Source organism: Denticeps clupeoides, chromosome 11 (genome assembly GCF_900700375.1).
Source record: "Denticeps clupeoides chromosome 11, fDenClu1.1, whole genome shotgun sequence".
NCBI lineage: Eukaryota > Metazoa > Chordata > Actinopteri > Clupeiformes > Denticipitidae > Denticeps > Denticeps clupeoides.
The window spans coordinates 17211784-17233459 of record NC_041717.1 but is presented as its reverse complement, the minus strand read 5'-3'; the positions used below and the strand labels follow the sequence as shown (position 1 = coordinate 17233459).

Below are 21676 nucleotides of genomic sequence, written 5' to 3'. Positions count from 1 at the left end.
TAGATTTTTATTCACGTGGATCTCACTGAGTACCTGGCTGAACGGCCCATTGCAAGAAGGTGCAGACTATTCATCGGTGATTACGGGAAACGGCGCAATTTCAAACACGTCGACCAGGTTTGATTACATTGGCTTATAATAAGCGGATTTGGCAACTCAAGTTCATGGCAGCGCCGCCCAGCGGCGGCAGCAGGAACCTGCAGACGGAAACTCCCCACCCCTGTCACACGAGCGATCTTATTTAGTAGTGGTGTATGCGTGCGACTATTTATCATAACAATTAGAACAACACCATTTTCAGCTTTAGCATGAACCGTAATGATTAAGGTTACTTTAATGTTCATTGTGCTTTTGCATTCAGAAAACGAAACACAAAGAAAGCCACATGCACCTCTGTTTTTGTCATTGTAATTTTACTGCAATTATTTTTTTCGTGAGGCTGCATTGTATTCTGTGTTTGATTTGCATCCCATCACAAGGGGGTTAGAAAGCCGACACGTAGAAATAAATTAATGAATGGGTGGATATTTAAACCACAAACTGCAATCGTCACGACGATGAAAAAAACGATTTTACTCCTCTGAAATAGGCACAGTGGTGTCCAGCCATGATTTTATCCTGACAATTTTACTACTGGGGTTCTTTCAAATTAATATCTGTAAAAAAAATGGTGGATTTGCTTATATGAGTAAACTATTCGAAATCTTTTGCAATGGTCCTCACATCAAGCTAGTTCATTCAACTTGGCGACCAAATTTGAGAAGCCAATTCCATTGTTTCGCTTTCCGTCGCCAACACGTGACCTTCGAAGCCACGCCCACCCGACCGACGCGCTTCCGGCCAGCGGCTCAGCTGACAAACAGAAACCGCCCCGCAGGCGCGGATGCCGGCGACGGCGGCCATGGCGGAGCGGGAGGACGGGGAGATCATCGAGCACCACGTCGACGAGGAGATGGAGAAGAAGCTGCCGCGGCGGCTCCTGGAGGGCCTCGCCCCGTCCGACCGGGAGGGGCCCGGCAGCACGCAGTCGTCGCACCGCCTGCTGGCCTACAGCGACGCGCTGCTCTCCATCATCGCCACCGTCATGGTGAGATAAAAAAAATAATAAAAAATAAGAACGCCCTTCCGACGAATTCCTGTGCTTCTGTGCAGATTTTGCCCGTCGCGCACACCAAATTCCACGACGACGAGGTAAGGTGGCCCCCCAGGTGCGGGTGTTGTGCTGGTGCGTGGTGACGTGGTGCGTGGTAAGAAAAGCACGCCGGCTTTCTGCAGGAGCTGAAGGAGAGCATCCAGCTGCTCCTGACCACCAAGGTCGGCGTCTACCTGATGACCTTCCTCATCGTCACCGTGGCCTGGGCCGCGCACATCAGGTCCGGCGCCCGGCACCAGACCCCCCTTCCCCCTGTCCGGCCGGCGGCTTTAATCAGAAGTAACCGCCGGTCCGCTTTTACCTTTCAGGCTGTTTCAGGTCATCGAGCGCATCGACGACTGCCTCGCCCTGCTCAACTTGGTGAGTTGCATTTCATTCTTACAGCCAGTAGTGACAGGGACAGTCCCCCCCTGGAGACACTTGCTCAGGGACACGATGGTAGTAAGCGGGGTTTGAACCTGGGTCTTCTGGTTCATAGACGAGTGTGTTACCCACTAGGCTACTACCACCCGACAAGGAATGCAGTGGCTGGTGAGGAAGCTGACCGGTGACCAGAAGGTCGCTGGTTCGAATCCCTGAAGCGCCACGGTGCCACTGAGCAAAGCGCCGTCCCCACACGCTGCTCCCCGGGCGCCTGTCATGGCTGCCCGCTGCGCACCATGGGTGATGGTTAAAAGCAGAGGACGCATTTCGCTGTGTCACCGTGTGCTGTGCTGCAGTGTGTCACAACGACGGTCACCGCGCTCCATGCCGGAACTCGGCCCTGATGTGCGTCTCTTCCTGTTTCAGGCCTGCATGATGATTATAACCTTCCTCCCGTACACAGTGAGTCCTCGCCTCACGGAATTACGGTAAAATGCGGCCCGCGCCGCAGTTCTGCCGCTGACCCGCGACACAGCGTGTTTACCGTCTGCGCTGTTATTTGTGTTCGTTGGCGGTCGGTGGGCGACTCGAACCCGCGTTCTCTCTCCCTCAGTTCTCCCTCATGGCCACGTTCCCCGACCACATCATGGGCCTCCTGCTGTTCTGCGGCTGTGTGATGGTGATCGGCCTGATCCAGGTGGGTGGGGTGGCGAGAAGATGGGGCGGGCGGGCGGGCGGGCGGGGCCACACTAACGCAGCCTGCGGCGTGTCTGCAGTCCATCATCGTCGTTTACGGCTTCAGCCGACCGTTCCTGCTGAACAGCCAGATCCAGATCTCCGAGAACCAGGCCTTCTACAAGCGGCACATCCTCAAAGTCATCATGAGGGTCCCCGTGGTCTGCCTCTTCGCCAGCATCTTCTCCTTCGTCTTCTTCCAGCTGGTACGTTGCCGTCTTACCGCTCCGCACGGGAGCGATTTCGCGTAGACTCACAGCCGCTTTATTCCTGCCGGCGGGCCGCAGTCGTACGTCATCCTGGCCGTGGTGGTTTTCCTGCCCTACATCTCCCAGTGTCTGTCATGGTGCCGCACCAAGCTGTTCGGTGAGTTAAAACAGGATCATCGGGCCGCCTTGCGACTTAAATTCACTCCCGCGTATCGCGTGTCCGCGTTCGCCCTCAGGCCGGCCGGCTGAGGAGGCTCCGGACTCCCTGCTCTTCTACACCTACCACCCCAACGAGCCGCTGAGCAAGGAGCGGGTCGAGGCCTTCAGCGACGGCGTCTACGCCATCGTGGCCACTCTGCTTATTTTGGACATCTGGTGCGTGTTCCGTGCGGTCCAGTTCCAGTTTTCAAGTCACTTTGTCGTCAGCCTGTTTCTGCTGCAATTCAAATGACAATTCGATTTTATTTCATGATGGTGCGGTATGCTGCAGTTTTTATAAAACCAACAAGCCTGTAGTGACCCTGAGAGCAACGGTGACTTTTATTTTGAATAAGTTGCATAAAATAGTGAGAACTTGTGCGAACTACTTTATTTCACCATGCTGCAGTTTTTATAAAACCAACAAGCCCATTGTGACCTTGAGCGACTGTGACTTTTATTTTGAATAAGTTGCATAAAATAGCGAGAACTTGTGAGAACTACTTTATTTCACCATGCTGCAGTTTTTATAAAAACCAACAAGCCTGTAGTGACCCTGAGAGCGACGGTGACTTTTATTTTGAATAAGTTGCATAAAATAGTGAGAACTACTTTAATTCAGGATGCTGCAGTTTTTATGAAACCAACAAGCCTGTAGTGACCCTGAGAGCAACGGTGACTTTTATTTTGAATAAGTTGCATAAAATAGTGAGAACTTGTGAGAACTACTTTATTTCACCATGCTGCAGTTTTTATAAAAAACAACAAGCCCGTTGTGACCTTGAGAGTGACGGTGACTTTTACTTTTAATAAGTTGCATAAAATAGTGAGAACTTGTGAGAACTACTTTATTTCACCATGCTGCAGTTTTTATAAAACCAACAAGCCTGTAGTGACCCTGAGAGCGACGGTGACTTTTACTTTTAATATGTTGCATAAAATAGTGAGAACTTGTGAGAACTACTTTATTTCACCATGCTGCAGTTTTTATAAAACCAACAAGCCTGTTGGGACCTTGAGCGACGGTGACTTTTATTTGGAATAAGTTGCATAAAATAGTGAGAACTTGTGAGAACTACTTTAATTCAGGATGCTGCAGTTTTTATAAAACCAACAAGCCCGTTGTGACCTTGAGCGACGGTGACTTTTATTTTTAATAAGTTGCATAAAATAGTGAGAACTACTTTAATTCAGGATGCTGCAGTTTTTATAAAACCAACAAGCCTGTAGTGACCTTGAGAGTGACTTTTTTTACTTTTAATAAGTTGCATAAAATAGTGAGAACTTGTGAGAACTACTTTATTTCACCATGCTGCAGTTTTTATAAAACCAACAAGCCTGTAGTGACCTTGAGAGTGACGGTGACTTTTTTCTTTTTTAATAAGTTGCATAAAATAGTGAGAACTTGTGAGAACTACTTTATTTCACCATGCTGCAGTTTTTATAAAACCAACAAGCCTGTTGAGCGACGGTGACTTTTATTTTGAATAAGTTCTTGTGAGACGGGTCACAGCAGCGCATGTGATGGACGCTTTAGTCAGCTTGTGTGTATTGAGCTGTGCACCATGACTGGCAGCTTGTTGATCTGATCTGGTTCTGTTCTTGTTGTGATTGTCTCCAGCGAGGACAACGTTCCTGACCCGGGCACGGTGCAGCGGCAATTTAACGGGAGCCTGACCGCCGCGCTGCAGGTGTACGGGCCGGAGTTCCTGGCGTACTTCGGCTCGTTCGCGACGGTGGGGCTGCTGTGGTTCGTTCACCACTCGCTCTTCCTGCACGTCACCAAGGCCACGCGCTCGATGGGGCTGCTGAACACCTTCTCGCTGGCCTTCGTGGGCGGCCTGCCGCTGGCGTACGAGCTCACGCACGAGTTCCCGCGCAACTCCCACAACGAGCTGGAGGCCGTGCAGACCAGCTGCGTCATCATCTTCTTCGCCGGAATCTTCCAGCTCGCCATCTGGGTGGTGGCGCTCTTCAGCGAGCGCGAGACCCTCCACCCGTACGTCCGCTACGGGGGGCCCGACCACACCTTCATGCTGGCGAAGCTGTCGCTGTACCCCTGCGTGGCGCTGGCCACCTTCTTCCTCACCTGCATCCTGAGCCAGTTCAGCGCGCCCATCTTCCACCTGATGGAGATCACCGTCCCCTTCGCCTTCCTGCTGCTGCGCCTGCTGGTCCGCGTCGCCATGGCGGTGCTGCGGGCTCTCTTCCGGCCCGCCACGGCCATCGAGGACGACGAGGACTCGCGCCTGCCCTTCAACGACCTGGTCACCTAACGCTTCTGACCTCTGACCTCCGCTTTAGAACAACTGACCCCAGCCTTCACTACAAAATGAGCCGAGACTCCCGTCCGCGAACTCCGACTGTGACCTCGGCCTGACCCCAGAGCAGCGCATAATGACGAAGCGGCACTGGTCTGGGGTCAGGGCGTCTGGGGGTCACTCGATGAGTCGCAGGAAGGCGGAAAACTGATTGTGGATCAGCGGACGCAACTAAACCGCGCCGCACAGTCCGCCGCGGGCCCGGAAAAGGAACCGCCCACCCACCGTCCACGCAGATACATTCAGTTTTGCAAATTGCCTAAACGTTCCGAAGTGCGCGACTACTTTTACGGTTCTGAGTTCTAGTTCGTGTTGATAAGAGAATGATCACGTTCGCGTAGTGTTTCCGTTCAGCTACTACTGACATGTCCTCAAGGACATTTCGTCTCTGGGTTTACATTTACATTATTTATCAGACGCCCTTATCCAGAGCGACTAACAACCAGTAGTTACAGGGACCGCCCCCCCCGGAGACACTCAGGGTTAAGTGTCTTGTGGGATTTGAACCTGGGTCTTCTGGTTCATGGCCGAGTGTGTTACACGCTAGGCTACTACCGCCCATTCAAGGAGCCAGTACTCAATGTCTCTTCACCCTTTGTGTTTAAGGGGCGTACGCCAGGAATAAATTTTTAGTCCTGTTTCAGGGTTCACGCGCGTCCTCGTGACGTGAAATCATGAGATCCGTCCAGTTTGAACACCCGTTGTTTTATGACGTCACTACGAAGCACCACGAAGATTGGTTTTTAATTGTGGAGTTATTCATTTTGTTGAAGTGGAGCACATCATTTTGCACTTTTGACGAGCCGCCAGTCCACAGCAAGTAGACTCTGGGATCCGGATTCTGCGGTCAAGCCGGTGTTTTGTTCTGCGGTATTTTGCTGCTCGTTTGTACTTGAAGGAACTGCGATTCGCCAGGAGATGGCGCTGTTCTCTCATCAAGCGATTCCTGTCCCACCACCAAAAACACCGACATGTCGAGCTGACGACAGCACTACTCAACGTCCATCTTCAATAAAATCTCGCCCGTCCTTACTGACCATTTTGTGGGTGGCGCTGTGATTGATTTATTTGTGATATTCTTTAAATCATAATTCCTGACCGTGTAACTGGCTGAAGTGCAGTACGGTAAGAATAAAAGCCGAGATCCTCTCTGGATCGGATTATCCGCCCGTCCATCAGAGCTCTGGGCGGGGGAAGGGGGTTGGGTTCATGGACTCAGGATATTGATACGCAGCAAACACGAGACAAGCGGTAAAGAAAAAAAAAAAAAAAGGTTTATTCACCTCCATATATAGCATAACAATAATAATAATAATAATAATAATATAGTTCAACTTTTTTTTTTTTTTTTTTAAATCACATATAGCCCAACTTCTTTTTTTTTTTTTTTCACATAATGTGATAAAACATCCCTCCTATAACCCATAGATTTATATTATAAAACAACTCTGATAAAATCATAAATAATCATTGAAAGAAGAGGAGGGCCCAGGACAACCCGAACACCGTCACTATACACCGTAAACAGCAAGAGCTGCTTCAGTCAAAGCCAAATCACAACCGTTTTTTTACTCTCTGTCTCTGCAGAGGTCACACCTTCTTGCTCTCGAGGGACCTCAGTGGATTCTGAGTGAGAAGGGGACGAGACCTGCGAACTTGTTGCAAGTTTAGGATTTGTTATATGAAAAAATATGATAATAACCAACAATAACCAACCAAACGTCATAGCGATGAGGTAAGATGAGCAGGTATTCTTCGATACCGTAAATAAACTGGTGGGCCATGCAGTTCAAGTGATGCTGTTATTCAAAATGTGCATGGGGTGGGGGGTAATGAAATTAATGCCGTTTCCGTCTCATTAAAGGTCGCTACCCGACCCCCTCCCAATAACCTGCCCACCTGAAAGCCCCTCCCCCCTCAAAGTCTCTTCATGCTGGATGTGCTCTGCACCTTAGTACTCTTGTTGCTCTAAAAAGTAGCGGTTCTAGACAAGTCACACAGTTATGCATCATTCTAATAGATCTACTGCATGTGCAATATGTTTATATATTATTATGTACAGTAAGGTGAAGCCTGTGCATGTGCAGCTGCGTTGCATGGCAGCGCTCATGGTCGCACAGTTGAGGGCGTGTACTGGGCGGAGGAACGGCGTACTTCAGCAGTAACAACATCAGGAACATGCGCTGTAGGGGTCTTCACCCTCCTCATGCGGACGAAGGCTCGCTGCACAGGCGGTGTTCTGATTGGCTGAAGCTCGGAGGTCTGTGATCAGTGTGACGGCCTCTCGGCCAGTGAGGAACCTGGGCAGCAGGACGTGACAGGCCCTACACTCACTCAGCATGTGCTTTACGTTATTATTATCGTTATGACTATATCTCATCTTTTACTTCCTTTCATCCTTCGGTGGAAGACGGTGGCCAGCCGCTCCACCTCAGGTGTAGGCGTCGTCAGACTGGTCCTGCTTGAAGGTCAGGTCCAGAATATGCTGTTGTTGTCGTGGTACCTCTTCATGGCCCGTATGTAGCTTGGATGTTTGCAGTCATTGGTTAGGAAGACACACCGCAGCTGGCCGACGTCTATGTGTGTGTGTGTGTGTGTGTGTGTGTGTGTGTGTATGTGTGTGTCTGAGTTTTTGTGAGTGTGTGTGCAGGATAGAAAAACCAACTTCCACACAAACACACCAACTTGTGTCCTTCACTGAGCCTCCAGGACAGCGGGGGGCAGTATTCCTCTCTCGCGCAGGTGAGAGCGCAGTGTGTTGAAGATGCTGAGCTGCTGTTCCGGCTGCAGGACCAGCAGTTGCTGGAGAACCTTACTGGGGTTGGGCCCCCTGTGGATGGACACACACACACAAAAAGTGTTAATCAGTTACAGAGTATAAAATCCAACACGCACACGAGCACATATTAACACAGAAAAAAAGTTACACAAGCACGTCTAACCTTAACACACCTAACCTCCTACACACAGGGATCATTGTCTATTATCATACTGTTATCTGCAAAGAGGTGTGTGTGCTCTATCTCTTTATATAGACCACACACATGCACACTTGTGCAAGTAGCCTGGAAATACAAAGAAACACACTGACTGTGAGTGATTCATTACCTGATAAAGCTCGCTATGTAAACGTGGGTGAAGGTGGCCATCAGGTACTGACAATCAAAGCGATCCATGATCCCACCATGTCCCGGGATAGTGTCGGCAAAGTCCTGCAAGAATCCCACAGCATGCATTGCAATTAATGCTACATAGTTTTGTTGTCCATCCCCTGCGTCTAGAGATATCAGACCTCCTCCTACCTTGATCTTGAAAGCTCGCTTAAAGCCGCTGGCAAAAAAACCACCAAATGGACCAATGAGTGATGCGAATGAGGACAGCGCCACGCTGTGGATCTGAAAGGGGTACAGGTGCACTGTCTTCTAGAGATGGACAGACACAAATGGAAAGGTGAACAAAATGTGGTTTACATTTATGGCATTTATCAGAAAGGGACACAATGGTAGTAAGTGGCATTTGAACCTGTGATTTGAGGTTGTCTGGTTGATAGGTGAGTCTGTACCCACTAGGCTAACTGGTTTCTAAAGGTGCATCACAGTAAAGCAACAAAAAAACTAGAATAAGTTGGAAAAGCAGGAGGATTTCCTGCTGCAGCAGTGCAGTCAGTACTTCTAAGGCAGTGTCTTAGAAGGGTGGTAGGGTGAGGTTAGTAGCCTAGTGGGAAGACCAGAAGACCACAAAGTCACTAATTGTAAGTTGCTCTATAAAAAAAATGAAAGCTGACATGAGGTTGTGAGCTTGGTAAGGAAAAATGCCCATTTCCACTGGGGTACCCCAAGGCTCAATACTGGGGCCTCTTCATTTCTCAATGCAAAATACCTGCAGCATTCACATGCTCACCTGTCCAATTGTGTTCTCAACCACAGCGGGAAGCGTGTACTCCTGCTGTATGAACAGGTCTGGCGGCTGGCATTCCACCGCAAACCGGTTTGTCTCGCTGTTGTACTCCACTGGACAAACGAAATACTGGTACTGAGACAGCAGATAGGCGAACTACAGCAGAGATGAATAAGAAGAAGATTGCAATTAAAAAAAACTTGCCAGCTGCCTTCGGGATTCAATAGCTACACGGTGATCTGTTTACTCACAATGAAACTGAACACCACTGTTGAGAAGAAACCACCAATAAACCCCTCCCATGTCTTTTTAGGGGAGAGCTGCAGGGAGAAGTACACCACTCGGCATGAGTTATAGCCATTCCCATTTTATATTTACATTTATGGCATTTGGCAGACGGTCTTATCCAGTGTGACTTACAACGTGCTTTCAGGTTAGTAATTAATTAGTTCTGGCTAGTTCTAGACCCCAAGTACAAATACAATCATTTTATGCACTCTGTTGGAGTTTTTCTTACAGAAGTCAGACTATAAGAAAGTTACAAGTTAGGAACAAGTACTCTCAAACAGGAAGACCCATTTCCAACCTGGGTCAGTTACTAATCAAAAATGACTCAATGAACTAAGAGCTAATAAGGCCCAGAATGGTGTAACAAGGCTGGAAGCACTTCAGTGATCTGGATGTGTTCCACTTTCCCATCAAAGAGGAGTCCGCTTACCTTGATAAGTGGGGTTCTGCCAAAAAAGAAGCCAAACAGGTAGGCCATGATGTCATTACATATTACAATGGAAATTGGGACAATAAACCTGGAATAGAAGGGCGGAGGCTCATAAATTAAAATAAAGTTACAAACTCATTAAGACACACACCAGGCTAATAAAGGAATATTCTAGAATCAAACCTTATAACATAAACAAGGGACTTGACTAAAATTAAGCCAATAAGCTGAATCACCATTAAACCTTCAAATGTGAACAAATAAAAAATAAGGGGTTTTATTCTATGATTTTTAATATTCACATTATATTTCATAATATTTATGATGCTGTGAAAAAGTTCCAGAATATCCCCTTAAGCCACTGATCGTCAAGAGCGCCAATGTTAAATCTGAGAGCAGGATTCCACATGGAATTTCCATTTATTTGCATAATACTGTGTCCTGCTTAGGACCATCATGCAAAATTGAACTGGGCCAGGTCATTATGTCTGGGGCAGGGCAGGTCCAGCATTTATAGGTTATATTGGGCTACTATGTGTGGATGGGTAGGAGGTAAGGAAACGGACCTGTAATCTGAAGGTTGCATGTTCGAATCCCAAACCGCCATGGTGCCACTGAGGTGCCCCAGGCGCCTGTCATGGCTGCCCACTGTTCACCACGTGTGAATGGTTAAAAGCAATTCATTGTGTGCACTGTGTGCTGTGTTTCACAATGACACATTGACAATCATTTTACTTCACTAATATCCGGTATTGGGTGGGGGTATAGGGATTGTCATGTGTCAAGCAGCCAATTGAATCATTATGGTTTATCAATGCCATGCACATGAGAATGAGTATAGTGGTGTATATGAGTATAGGTGGTGTAATGACGTACGTACTTTGTATGTGAGGTGCATATATGCATATATGCATATCCTAACGGGATCCTGCTTTTAGACTGAACAGGGACATTCATAGGCAGGGGAAAAAAAAAAAACAACCTCCATGTTTTAAATCTGAGGGCGAGAGCGTCTGGTTCCTGCTTACCAGATCATTCCCTCAAACAGGTTCTGAATGACAAGATGAGACTGAGTGACCACAATCAACAGCGTCACATGGGTCCACGCAAACTGGAATGGTAAACACAACACACACAACACCGCTTCAACCGTGGGAATGCAGCCTGATCACCCCCAACACACACTCGTTGCATAAAGGCCGGCCGGTGTGCCAGTGCAGAGGTAAGTAGGGGAGAGGTCAGTCTGAGTGGACAACATAATCAACATTAAGTACAATACGGCAAAATACCGGACTTTACCACATGCAAGAGACCGTTTATTACCAACGCTCAGCAACACACAACATACACATCACAGATTCCAGATGCATTCTGGGATGGCACCACGCACAAGCGTGTGAGGTGATGTCAGTGAATGCGGGTTATGTAGGGAATACACACCATGTAAAACTGCAGGCGATAGTGTTTCTTCACTAAACTCAGCACAAACATGCAGAAACCTGCAAAGGGCAAAACAACACGGGTTCTTCACATGAGAAAAAGCATCTCAAATAAAGACATTCACCAAATGACATCGGCTGCACAGGAACATCTGGGGGCCTGACCTATGACCCTTTAATTCTCCTTTCTCTTTCTTCACTTCTGTTGACCTCAATGATCCCTATGATGACATCATTGTGACGTTTATTAGTTATTCAATGTGATGTATTGCATGGAATTTTTTTTTGTATTGTGATATTCTCTTTTGTACGGTAGCACATTTTATCTTATTAAGTAAAGCCAACATCAGTACTTGGGAATAGCGTGCAGTCAGCTACGACTATCTCTGCTGTTGCCAAGGTTACTGGCGACTCTTCTCATCCTGGCCATAATATTTGATTTAGAGCAAAAGTCAAGGTCTGAATTCGCTTGGCCGTCTGCTCTTCCACAATCACTAACCGCCAAAACACACTAGGCTGTGGGCGGGTCTCAATGACAAATAACAGAACTATTTAAATATATATTTAATATGTTAAAGTGAATTTCTGCTCTGCTGTGTGTATGCTGGCATGTGTTCGGGCAAAGCCAGGCTCAGGCGTGGGGTTTGCGTGGGCGTGGCTCTCACCTGCCAGGTAAAGTGCGAACGAGATGAAGCGGTGGTAGCGCACCAGGAACTGTAAAGGCTCCTCTCTCTGCACCAGCGCTCCAAAGTAGTCCGCCACCGTCTCGCCATAGAAGAAATAGTTGACGCAGATCAGGAAGTACCTGGATCAGACACACAAATGGAGAAAAAAGCGACTCAGTCCATCCCTTAGTGGATGAACGCGCGGATGATTGTGACGGTAGTGGGCGTGGTCCTGGGACGTGTTTGTCACCCCACTGAAATACCTGGTATGTTCATGGTCGTGGAGACTGAAATAATTGCACGATACCGGCTGCCGTGTAGAAAGTTGGGAGTGATGCTGACACCAACACATCTCCACTGTGACCAGTGTGTTCTCGCACACAGGGCCCTTTGGTCAGAAAGTGAAGGACTTGTTTGTGTAGTCTGTGTGTGAGTTGGTGGCTAGGCAGCGTGCATTGCTGTACTTTCCACTCCATTCCAGCATGGCATTGCACTTTGCTCAAGTCGAACTGATTGTGTTGCATTGTGTGTGTGTGTCTTTGGATGTGTGTGCACACCCACACAGAGGTTATTGTACTGCCAGGGAAACTGAGTTCACACACACGTAGGGAGGGAACAAAGGACACCCAAGTCAGACACACCCACTCGCAGACGTATGAATGTACGCACACACTCTCACACCGTGAGCGAACCCGTAAAAGTGCATCAGGGTGTGTGCGATTGCATGTGTGCGATCCTGTGGACGTACCAGCTGAGTGTTCGGAACCAGGGCAGCTCGTAGGAATGATAAACTCTGTATCCGATGGTGATGATCTCCTGGAAACACTTAATCTGGACACTCATGACCTGCAAGAAAAGGAAGCGATCTGTCCAGCGTTCATCCGGGATGGGGGGCGGGGTGGGGGCTACTTAACTTTTAAAGGTGCAACGTGTGGAGAAATCTGAGCTGCATGCAAATTTATACAAAGGCGGAGAGAGTAGTAGTCACTAGTCACGCTTCCATTAGAGACTTGCACAAAAACTAAAGCAAAAATGTTCTAAATGTGGTTAAAACGTGACAATACTGCAGCGAATGCAGCGGCCAGCATTATTTCTAACAGCAGGCGACACCGCTCTGTTCTGCAAGAAGTGCATACCAAGCCCGGTAATTTTGAAGCCATGTGACTTTTTGTTGTGTCATGTGACATAAAAAAAAATGTATGCTTACAATCAGGTTGTCAATCAATAAAAAAAATAATAAATTAATTCCACATTTTGGAACAAAATTAATAAAGATAAATTTTTTTAGACATAAGTCCGTTACAGAGAAAATAGAAATGGATTGCGGGTCGGTCTCTTGACATTGTTTGCGGAAGAAAGTAAAAAAATGTTGAACAGTTTTGAGCATGGAGCAAGAGCCAGCCAATCAAATGCAGTAATGCAAATGTTGATGCAAACGACCAGGGAGAGTGAGAAACAGCGATTGGTTGAGATGCAGACACAGATTTTCACCTTGCCCCTTTACCATACAGAACATTTACTACAAATAAAAAGAAAAGTGTTTCAAATTCTGTAGCGTATATGGAATATAAGTCACACACCACAATAATCAACATCACTGGTCCCAGATAGATGATGAGGAAGAAGCCTGAGATCATCGTTAATGATAAAATGCCTCGTATCCACCAGTTCCTCCATCTGTCGAACACACACACACACACACACACACACACGCACAGGATATGCCGGTAAGTAACAGTGGTTCCATCTGTTAGTCACCCAAAATCAGCAGGATGCATACACAACCACACACTTCCACAGTGCTAACAGGCACAGACGTTCTCGCTTTCGTTTCCCCGCTCATTCACTCATAAACACACACACACACACACACAGAGAACAAAAAGAAAGAATTTGTCAACGGGGTTTACAAAAAAAATGCAGCGTCATCGTTTAGCACTGCTAGCGTGAGGCCACTTTACTGACGGCATGAGTGAGTGTGTGTGTGTGTGTGTGTGTGTGTGTGTGTGTGTGTGAGGCCTGTCTGACCTGCCACACAGGACGAACAGCTACTGCTAATCCCATCAGACCAGCAAGGATTAGAGCAGCCCTAACCAATCCTCAGACCCCACCCCCAAATCTCACTACTTGTTGGTTCGGATCCTCCTGTCGTTATCACGTTATACGCTCCGGCACATCACCTTGCGTTCTCATTGGAGAGCAGCTGGAAGAGCAGCTTTTAACATGGCCACTAGAATTAATCTTACAGCCCCACCCAGCCCCACCGGGAAAAGGGCCCAGCACAGTCTGGAAGACTTCCCGCCGTGATCCCCGCTCACTGGCATCCAAACGCTCACCTTCAGCGGAGGGCCCGGCATGACACCGGCGCCGCTCCGTTTACGTCAGCGGGCGTCCGAATGGGAGTACTATTTCACAAAGTGGAACCTTTCACCGCAGAGGGGAGTTCCCCCTCTGTGTCGAGCAACCCGACGCTGTCCAATCAGAGCCAGCCAGAGGGCCAGGGCTTATACTGACTGAGCAGTCTGCCGTGCCACACAAGTCACCGGCGGGTTACCTGGACGACAGGCCCTCCAGGGCCTTGTTAAGGTACTCTGGAGTGTTATCGGCGGACGGGGGGACGTCCGGTGTGTTGGCCTTAGTGTCTCCCTCACACTCCCCCTCGGCGTCCCCAACCAGGCCGAGTCTGTCGTCTCCATCGGCTTCCTGCAACACACACAAAACACACAGACTTTTTCAATTCATTGCATCCTATGTACATTCATCCATTATATATATATACACATATATGTGTGTGTGTGTGTGTATATATATATATCACACACACACACACACACACATATATATATATATATACACACACACACACACACACACACACACACACACACACACACATATATATATATATATATATATACACACACACACACACACACACACACACACACACAGCCATAACTCTGGGGTGAAGGCATGGCCACGTCCTTTATGTCAGCTGGTCACGTCCCGCGGATCACATGGTGACCCGCGGAGGACTCCGATTTCGCAGCTTCCTGTTGCCAGACAGACACGCTGATTGAGGGAAGCGGCGTGCCGACGCAAATCCGATGCAAATGTCAGGCAAAAAGGCCCCGGGGTCGTTTTAATGCGGCGTGGAGGATGGCGAGCAGAAGGAACAGAGGCCCCTTTCATCGGAAGCATCTGAACACCGTCCGGAGATGAGATCTTGCATGAGCAGATTTCATTTGTTTCCATAATTTCATTAAAAAAGATTGACCTCCTCTCTGATGGTTAACCTCTAACCTCTTAAATGGTTAGAATGTTGTTGGTTTCAAATACGTAAATCTGTCATTTGTACGTTTTTTTTCCCCACCGCGTCTCCTTTCATCCTGAGCAGGACTAGTGACGAAGCCCTTCGGCCTCGTCTCGATCATCTGGACCGATTTACACCAGGGCAGGCCGACTCATTCAGAACTCGACGTCAAGTGCCGACATCACCGGACGTCGCTCGTGCAGCAATGTGCGGCCTCAGCTCAGCAAATCACCCGCGCTCCACCCCCTGACGACCGGAAGGTTTCGTGCCGTGCGGCTGGTTTCTCTGGCCTGGAGGTTTTTCCCATCTCATCTCATCTGCCGGCCACTTCCAGACGCCCTCATCAGCAGTTACATTCAACGCGAGACATTCATTCAGCTTGCAGCAGGTACCCAGCTTTAAAAAAAACGAAAAAATTCTCCATGCAGGGATCATTGGCATAAAATATCGAACAATGTACTAGCTGGGGTATCAACTCTATCTGGCCAGAGCATACGAACACGCTCATACATCAAAATCGGGGACATAATAAAAGTGATAAAGTGAAGTGACAGCAGCACAGCACACGGTGCACACAGTGAAATGTGTCCTCTGCATTTAACCCATCACCCCTGAGTGAGCAGTGGGCAGCCATGACAGGCGCCCGGGGAGCAGTGTGTGGGTACGGTGCTTTGCTCAGTGGTACCTCAGTAGCACAGATCGGGATTCGAACCGGCAGCCATCTGATTACGGGGCCACTTCCTTAACCGCTAGGTCACCACTGCCCCACATTGCTCACTGGAGACTGAGCGATGAGTGCGTGAAGGTGAATGCATTACAAACACCGTAAAACGTAAACCGCAGTAAGAAGAATTCTGCCATTCAGCTTTCACCACCTCACGTTCCAGATGCTTCTGATCATCTTCGTCTACCTGGACGTTCAGCCTCAGAAAGTCTGATGTGGCCGCGACGTTCCACACGAGTCAAACTGACTGTGACTAAAGGACGCTGGAGTGGGGCTTGTGCGGAGTCGAGGAGGACGTGATGGGGTGGCGGGGTTGAGCTTTACTGCTCACTCAGCTGCAGGCATTGGTGTTTTTAACTGATGAAGTTTGCCAAATAACAAGATGAAGGCAGAATTCAGCAATAAGGGCTGGCAGTACAAGCTCAAAATGACAAGAGTTGGACAAAAACAAGAAGACAACGTCCCTTTTGTTCAAGGCTAATTAAAAACCGGTTAATATCAGATTTGGAACTGCCCTCGCATTTACAGTTATATTGAGTCCAGTATTTCAAGAGAATATGCTATATAGACAATGACATTAATCAGACGCCCTTATCCAAAGCGACTTACAATCAGTAGTTACAGGGACAGTCCCCCCCTGGAGACACTCAGGGTTTTGCTCAGGGACACGATGGTAGTTAGTGGGGTTTGAACCTGGGACTGTCTTCATAGGCGAGTGTGTTACCCACTAGACAACTGTTTATCTGCGATCGCTAATGTCCCCGAAGGACAGGCGGCCTCATTCAATGTGTGTGACTCCACAGCCGCACCATAGTGCCACAGCAGTGACACAGTGTTGTATACGGTGACAAAAGTATAACCCAACTGCTGAACAACCAAGTAAAGTAGCTGAGCCTTGTTGGAGCCTTGTTGTGCCCCGTCTGCTTGACAAGTGTGTTGCAGCCTAGTGGGTAACACGCTCCCCTATGAACCAGAAGACCCAGGTTCAAATCCCACTTACTACCATTGTGTCCCTGAGCAAGACACTTAACCCTGAGTGTCTCCAGGGGGACTGTCCCTGTAACTACTGATTGTAAGTCGCTCTGGATAAATGCTGTAAATGTGTGAATATGGGGAATATGAAGAAATCTTTACATAATTTGTACTGGGATTGAACGCTTTACAACATTTAAGCCGTTATACTAAACTTGAGCGGGATCCAAGGTTGCAGGGCCTCAGGGGACACAGGGGTGAGTTTAGTGCTTGGCTGTGTGTGTGTGTGTGTGTCTGTGTGTGTGTTGCTGCACTCAGCTCTACTGTGTTGTGCTGAGTCCTGCAACAGTCTGTCTGCCGGTTCAGAAACCCGAGATCAGCCCTCACTCTCTCTCAAAAGAACAACACACACCGGCGTGCCGCGACGCACGGGGAGCTCTGTGGCGTTCGGTGGCCTTCTTGCCCCTTCGTGGTCAGACTCGCCGGTCAGGCAGCTAAACGCGGCACGCGGCGGAGAGAAAGCGACTTTAAATTCAGCTGAGCCGGTTCAGGGCTTTTGCCCCCGGACGCTAATGACCTGCGTTGCTGTGGTGACCAGGAGCAGGTTTATTAAGCAGCGGGGTCACCGCCACCGCCGCCACCACCACACCGGACCCGGCTTCTCCCATGGCTGTAAGAAAAGACCGTGCCTGATTATTTCATGAGACCTCAGTGAGGTATGCAGACAAACAAACACACACACACACACACACACACAGTCGTCCTGGTGAATCGTGGAAATTGAAGACAACAATTAATTATTTTACTGACCACGTCTTTTCTTTACTGTATCACCACTTCCTGTTTCCAGACAGGGTCGCCGGAGGGAAGTGATTTCTCCCCAGATTCGGCCCCGGAGTTCAGAGGTCACAGTGAATTTGACGGCCGGCGGCTTCTCTGGAATCTACTTCAAAGGTCAGAACAACTCACCGACCCGCAAGCAAAGGTCAGAGTCAGCGAGTGGACGGAGCGGAACGCGGAAACGCAGCGTTAGGGACTCGTCAGCCGGCCACAAACGAGCCTATAGTAATCCATTACATCATTTACATTTACGGCATTTATCAGACGCCCTTATCCAGAGCGACTTACAATCAGTAGTTACAGGGACAGTCCCCCCCTGGAGCAATTTAGGGTTAAGTGTCTTGCTCAGGGACACAATGGTAGTAAGTGGGATTCGAACCCGGGTCTTCTGGTTCATAGGCGAGTGTGTTACCCACTAGGCTACTACCACCCTGGCGCCGGCCACGGTGGAAGTGACTTCATAAACACACACACACACACACACACACACACACACACACGTGCACACACTCTCACGCATTCAAACGCAGAATCTGATTGGCAGTAACAGGTGGAAGCTGAGAGGGTGTGTAGTTGACCCCTGACTGACCTTCACCTGCCCCTTACAAACACAAAAAGACTAGCGGTGCCACATTAACACACACTGCACTGGACACACACATTTACATTCACATTTATATTTAAGGCATTTGGCGGACGCCCTTATCCAGAGCGACTTACAACCTGCTTCCATGTTACCATCGAGGAAGTGATCAGTTCTGGTTCACTAGGACCCCCAACTATGAATACAATCTTTTTATTCACTCTGTTGTAGTTTCTGTACAAAAGTCAGGCAATACGTTCATCTAAATATTCTCTAAAGAGGAAGGTCTTGAGCTGCCGTTTGAAAGTGCTCAGTGTTCTGACCTCAAGAGGAAGTTCATTCCACCACCGAGGGGCCAAGACGGAGAAGAGTCTATATGAGGGTCTTCCTTTTACCTTCAGCGATGGAGGGACCAGGCGAGCAGTACTGGAGGCTCGGAGTATACGAGGTGCAGTGCGAGATGTAATAAGGGCTGTGAGGTAGGATGGTGCTGCTCCATGCTTGGCTTTGTAGACACAGACACAGACTGCACTCAAGTGGAAGGTCACAGATGAGCGCGACGACAAGGAAAAACTGACCGAAATGTGACCTGGATCAGTCCATTAAATAAACACACACTACTGTACCGAACTGCATATGTGTGTGTGTGTGTGTGTTGGGGTGTTTTGTGGTGATGTGTCTATGGTAATCCTCCTCCACAACAGTGGAACAAACGTTTCAACTCCAACGTTAGCACCAAACAGCAACAGTTGCAATGCCTCATATTTCATATTGAACGTGACGGCAGGTAGCGTAGCAGCAGAGGGTTCGGTGGATTAAATGCCATTTGGAGATAATGTCTCCATAACGCTCCATCAGCTGCTGAGATGACCTGCAGAAGGGCTCATTTAACCCAGAAGATCCTGAATAATGCAGCAGCCAGCGGCCAGGACCAAGCAGTGGATTATTACCTTGATCGGCCATAATATTATGGCTGCATGAACGTGAGGTGAATAAGAGTGAAGATCTGTTTACAGTGGAAGGCTGAAAAAATGGTCAGTTTGGCGACAAACTGTGCTGACCAGACGCACGGATCTTAGATCCTGTGGGATGTTCCTGGTCTGCAAGTGGCCGGGACCTACGGACGTGGGGAGAGAGGGCCTGGCTTGACCCCAATAAAATCCCACACTGACCTGGGTCCCACCACCAAAAGCTCTGATCATCAGAACTGGACCACAAGGCACCTTGAGGACCTGCTGCTCAATATTAAGCAGGTGGCCTTAATGTCACGGCTGGTCAGTGTATTTTCCTCCTGCCTGCAAGGCAAACTTCGAAAAGTTCAAAGGTCACCACACCCCTCAGCCCGAAGCGTCGGAAGAGCCGCAGAACAGCCACAGTCCCATCAGGCCTTGCGCCGTGCGCTGGCCCCGCCCACGGTCAGGTGACACCTGAGACGGACAGGTGAGGACAGGTGTGTCACACCTGCCGCGCTCTGCCGCGCCGCCACTAAGCTCAGAGTCTCGCGATAGCTGATAATTCGGCGCTTCACGTGGTTCAAAACCGGACAAATGACCGCTGACCACTCGGTTTATGTCCAGTAAAGTGACCTTTATAGCCCCCCCCCACACACACACACACACACACCCCGATCACCGGCCCCAGGTGAGGCGGTCCGCTCCGGCAGGAAATCCTGAAACGGCCGCTCACACCGAGTCGTCGTCCGCGGAGCTGCGGCCGGGGACGGGACGGGACGGGACGGACGGGACGGGGCCTTTAACGCGCCTCACCTTGTCGCTGAGGTTGTCGGTGCTGTCCGGGTCTGCGGCAGCCCCGCGCCGCCGCAGCTCGGTCATTTCCTCGATCCGAAGATCCGGGTGCGAACCGAGCTGCTGCTGCCTTCCCCCCCGGGGTCCGCGGTGGCGATCGCGGGTCCGGTCCGAAACGCGGCCCGCCGTCGGACGCCGGAGAAACGCGGCTGCGCCGAGGGCTGGAGGACCGCGATGAGAGGAGAGAAACGCGGTGACAGGAACCACAGCGACACTGCAGGAGAGAGGGAGAGGAGGGGTGAGACACGGCAGAGAGAGAGAGAGAGAGGAGGGGTGAGACACGGCAGAGAGAGAGAGAGAGAGGAGGGGTGAGACACGGCAGAGAGAGAGAGAGGAGGGGTGAGACACGGCAGAGAGAGAGAGAGAGAGAGGAGGGGTGAGACACGGCAGAGAGAGGGAGAGGAGGGGTGAGACACGGCAGAGAGAGAGAGAGGAGGGGTGAGACACGGCAGAGAGAGAGAGAGAGAGAGGAGGGGTGAGACACGGCAGAGAGAGAGAGAGAGAAGGGGTGAGACACGGCAGAGAGAGAGAGAGGAGGGGTGAGACACGGCAGAGAGAGAGAGAGAGAGAGAGGAGGGGTGAGACACGGGAGAGAGAGACAGGAGGGGTGCGATATGAGAGAGAGAGGGAAGGGCTGAGACATGAGAGAGAGAGACAGGAGGGGTGAGATATGAGAGAGGGGGGGTGTGACACCAGGGAGAGAGAGTGAGTGAGAGGATGGGTAAGACAAGGGGGGGAGAGAGAGAGAGAGACACTCGCACTGCCTCATGATCCACTTCCTGCCATGACAATGTAAATTCCCAACTTGTGGGACTAATAAAAGACCATCTTATCTTATATACAGTATATGTAAACTACACATCCACATGTTTATAAGTCATATTTTACACTAGGGGATCCAATAAAATGAGAAAATGACTAGCTCTATTCATTACATGTAAAGCCTAGTATTGTAGATGATATAGTAGATGAACGTGGTTGATAATTCTCGAACCACGCATCAGAAATGGAATCTGCATTAGTGTGGCCGAATGTTGTTTTATTTTTTATGTTATATCATGCGCACCTTTTTACATGGGGGCGGTGGTGTCCTAGTGGTTAAGGAAGATCCTGAGGTGCCACACACTGCTCCCCATGTGCCTGTCATGGCTGCCCACTGCTCACCAAGGGTGATGGTTAAAAGCAGCGGACACATTTCACCGTGTGCTGTGCCTGCTGTGTATCACAATGACAATCACTTCACTTTCTTTTTTTCCTCTTCAACTGTGACCCACTCGTGCAAACACACAAAAGAAGCCGGACTGAGATGTTTGGTGGACCCCGTGCCACACTGACACGCCTCCTCAAAATACGTCCAAAGGAATTCTTTTTATTTTTATCTTCCAGACATTTCCCCCACATACCGAAACGAAGCGCAAACGAAGCGTTCTTTTCATTCAGAAAGCAGCGGAACTTTTATGATGTCTGGGGGAACAGGGTCAGAGGTCACAGACAGAAAGACACACAGACAGGGTGCTGGTGGTAAACAGCAAGGGTTTAATCAAAATGAAAATGAACAAATGAGTACCAGACCTATTGCATTCTAGTAACGTTTAGTTCTAAGCTCTCTCGCTGTTTTGTACTGAACACAGACACCCAATGAACACTGAGCTACCACAGGCTGCACACGAGATACCGTAGTAATGCAGTCTAACATGAGACCACCGAGGTCCCCCACCGGGGTCAGCGCGTCCAAAAGCGG

The 21676-nt window shown here is 49.1% G+C and overlaps 2 protein-coding genes across 5 annotated transcripts; one reads left to right on the top strand and one right to left on the bottom strand.

Moving 5' to 3' along the window:
* Positions 1-664: 664 nt before the first annotated feature.
* On the top strand, positions 665-6132 carry tmem175 (transmembrane protein 175). Of its 3 annotated transcripts, none has more exons than XM_028995492.1 (10): positions 665-1087; positions 1153-1191; positions 1276-1373; positions 1462-1513; positions 1943-2004; positions 2130-2213; positions 2293-2457; positions 2539-2617; positions 2697-2835; positions 4280-6132. In XM_028995492.1, exons 1-10 carry the CDS (start codon positions 685-687, stop codon positions 4932-4934), a joined length of 1776 nt encoding a protein of 591 aa, XP_028851325.1. In that variant the 5' UTR covers positions 665-684; the 3' UTR covers positions 4935-6132. The 3 variants fall into 3 exon arrangements, with proteins under 3 accessions (XP_028851325.1, XP_028851326.1, XP_028851327.1); XM_028995494.1 differs by having other exon boundaries at positions 818-1087; positions 1943-1978; XM_028995493.1 differs by having other exon boundaries at positions 814-1087; positions 1276-1513.
* Positions 6133-6314: 182 nt separating this feature from the next.
* Positions 6315-20207, bottom strand: cds1 (CDP-diacylglycerol synthase (phosphatidate cytidylyltransferase) 1). 2 transcript variants are annotated; one of them, XM_028995496.1, is made up of 13 exons: positions 19897-20207; positions 14253-14401; positions 13279-13375; positions 12447-12544; positions 11699-11838; positions 11035-11093; positions 10623-10705; positions 9595-9682; positions 9128-9196; positions 8880-9032; positions 8282-8398; positions 8088-8191; positions 6315-7809 (listed from the first exon to the last, which is right to left on the bottom strand). In XM_028995496.1, exons 1-13 carry the CDS (start codon positions 19960-19962, stop codon positions 7674-7676), a joined length of 1359 nt encoding a protein of 452 aa, XP_028851329.1. In that variant the 5' UTR covers positions 19963-20207; the 3' UTR covers positions 6315-7673. The 2 variants fall into 2 exon arrangements, with proteins under 2 accessions (XP_028851329.1, XP_028851328.1); XM_028995495.1 differs by having other exon boundaries at positions 8282-8401; positions 19897-20205.
* Positions 20208-21676: the final 1469 nt, after the last annotated feature.

Bases quoted from the DNA above. Each gene is read 5' to 3' on its own strand.
- tmem175 (XM_028995492.1), top strand. From the start codon at position 685: ATGAGTAAACTATTCGAAATCTTTTGCAATGGTCCTCACATCAAGCTA. The intron at 1,192-1,275 runs GTAAGGTGGCCC...GGCTTTCTGCAG, and splicing joins CCAAATTCCACGACGACGAG to GAGCTGAAGGAGAGCATCCA. The intron at 2,836-4,279 runs GTGCGTGTTCCG...GATTGTCTCCAG, and splicing joins CTGCTTATTTTGGACATCTG to CGAGGACAACGTTCCTGACC.
- cds1 (XM_028995495.1), bottom strand. From the start codon at position 19,962: ATGACCGAGCTGCGGCGGCGCGGGGCTGCCGCAGACCCGGACAGCACC. The intron at 9,683-10,622 runs GTAAGCAGGAAC...CTTCTATTCCAG, and splicing joins CTGTTTGAGGGAATGATCTG to GTTTATTGTCCCAATTTCCA. The intron at 8,192-8,281 runs GTAGGAGGAGGT...GGATTCTTGCAG, and splicing joins AGCGAGCTTTCAAGATCAAG to GACTTTGCCGACACTATCCC.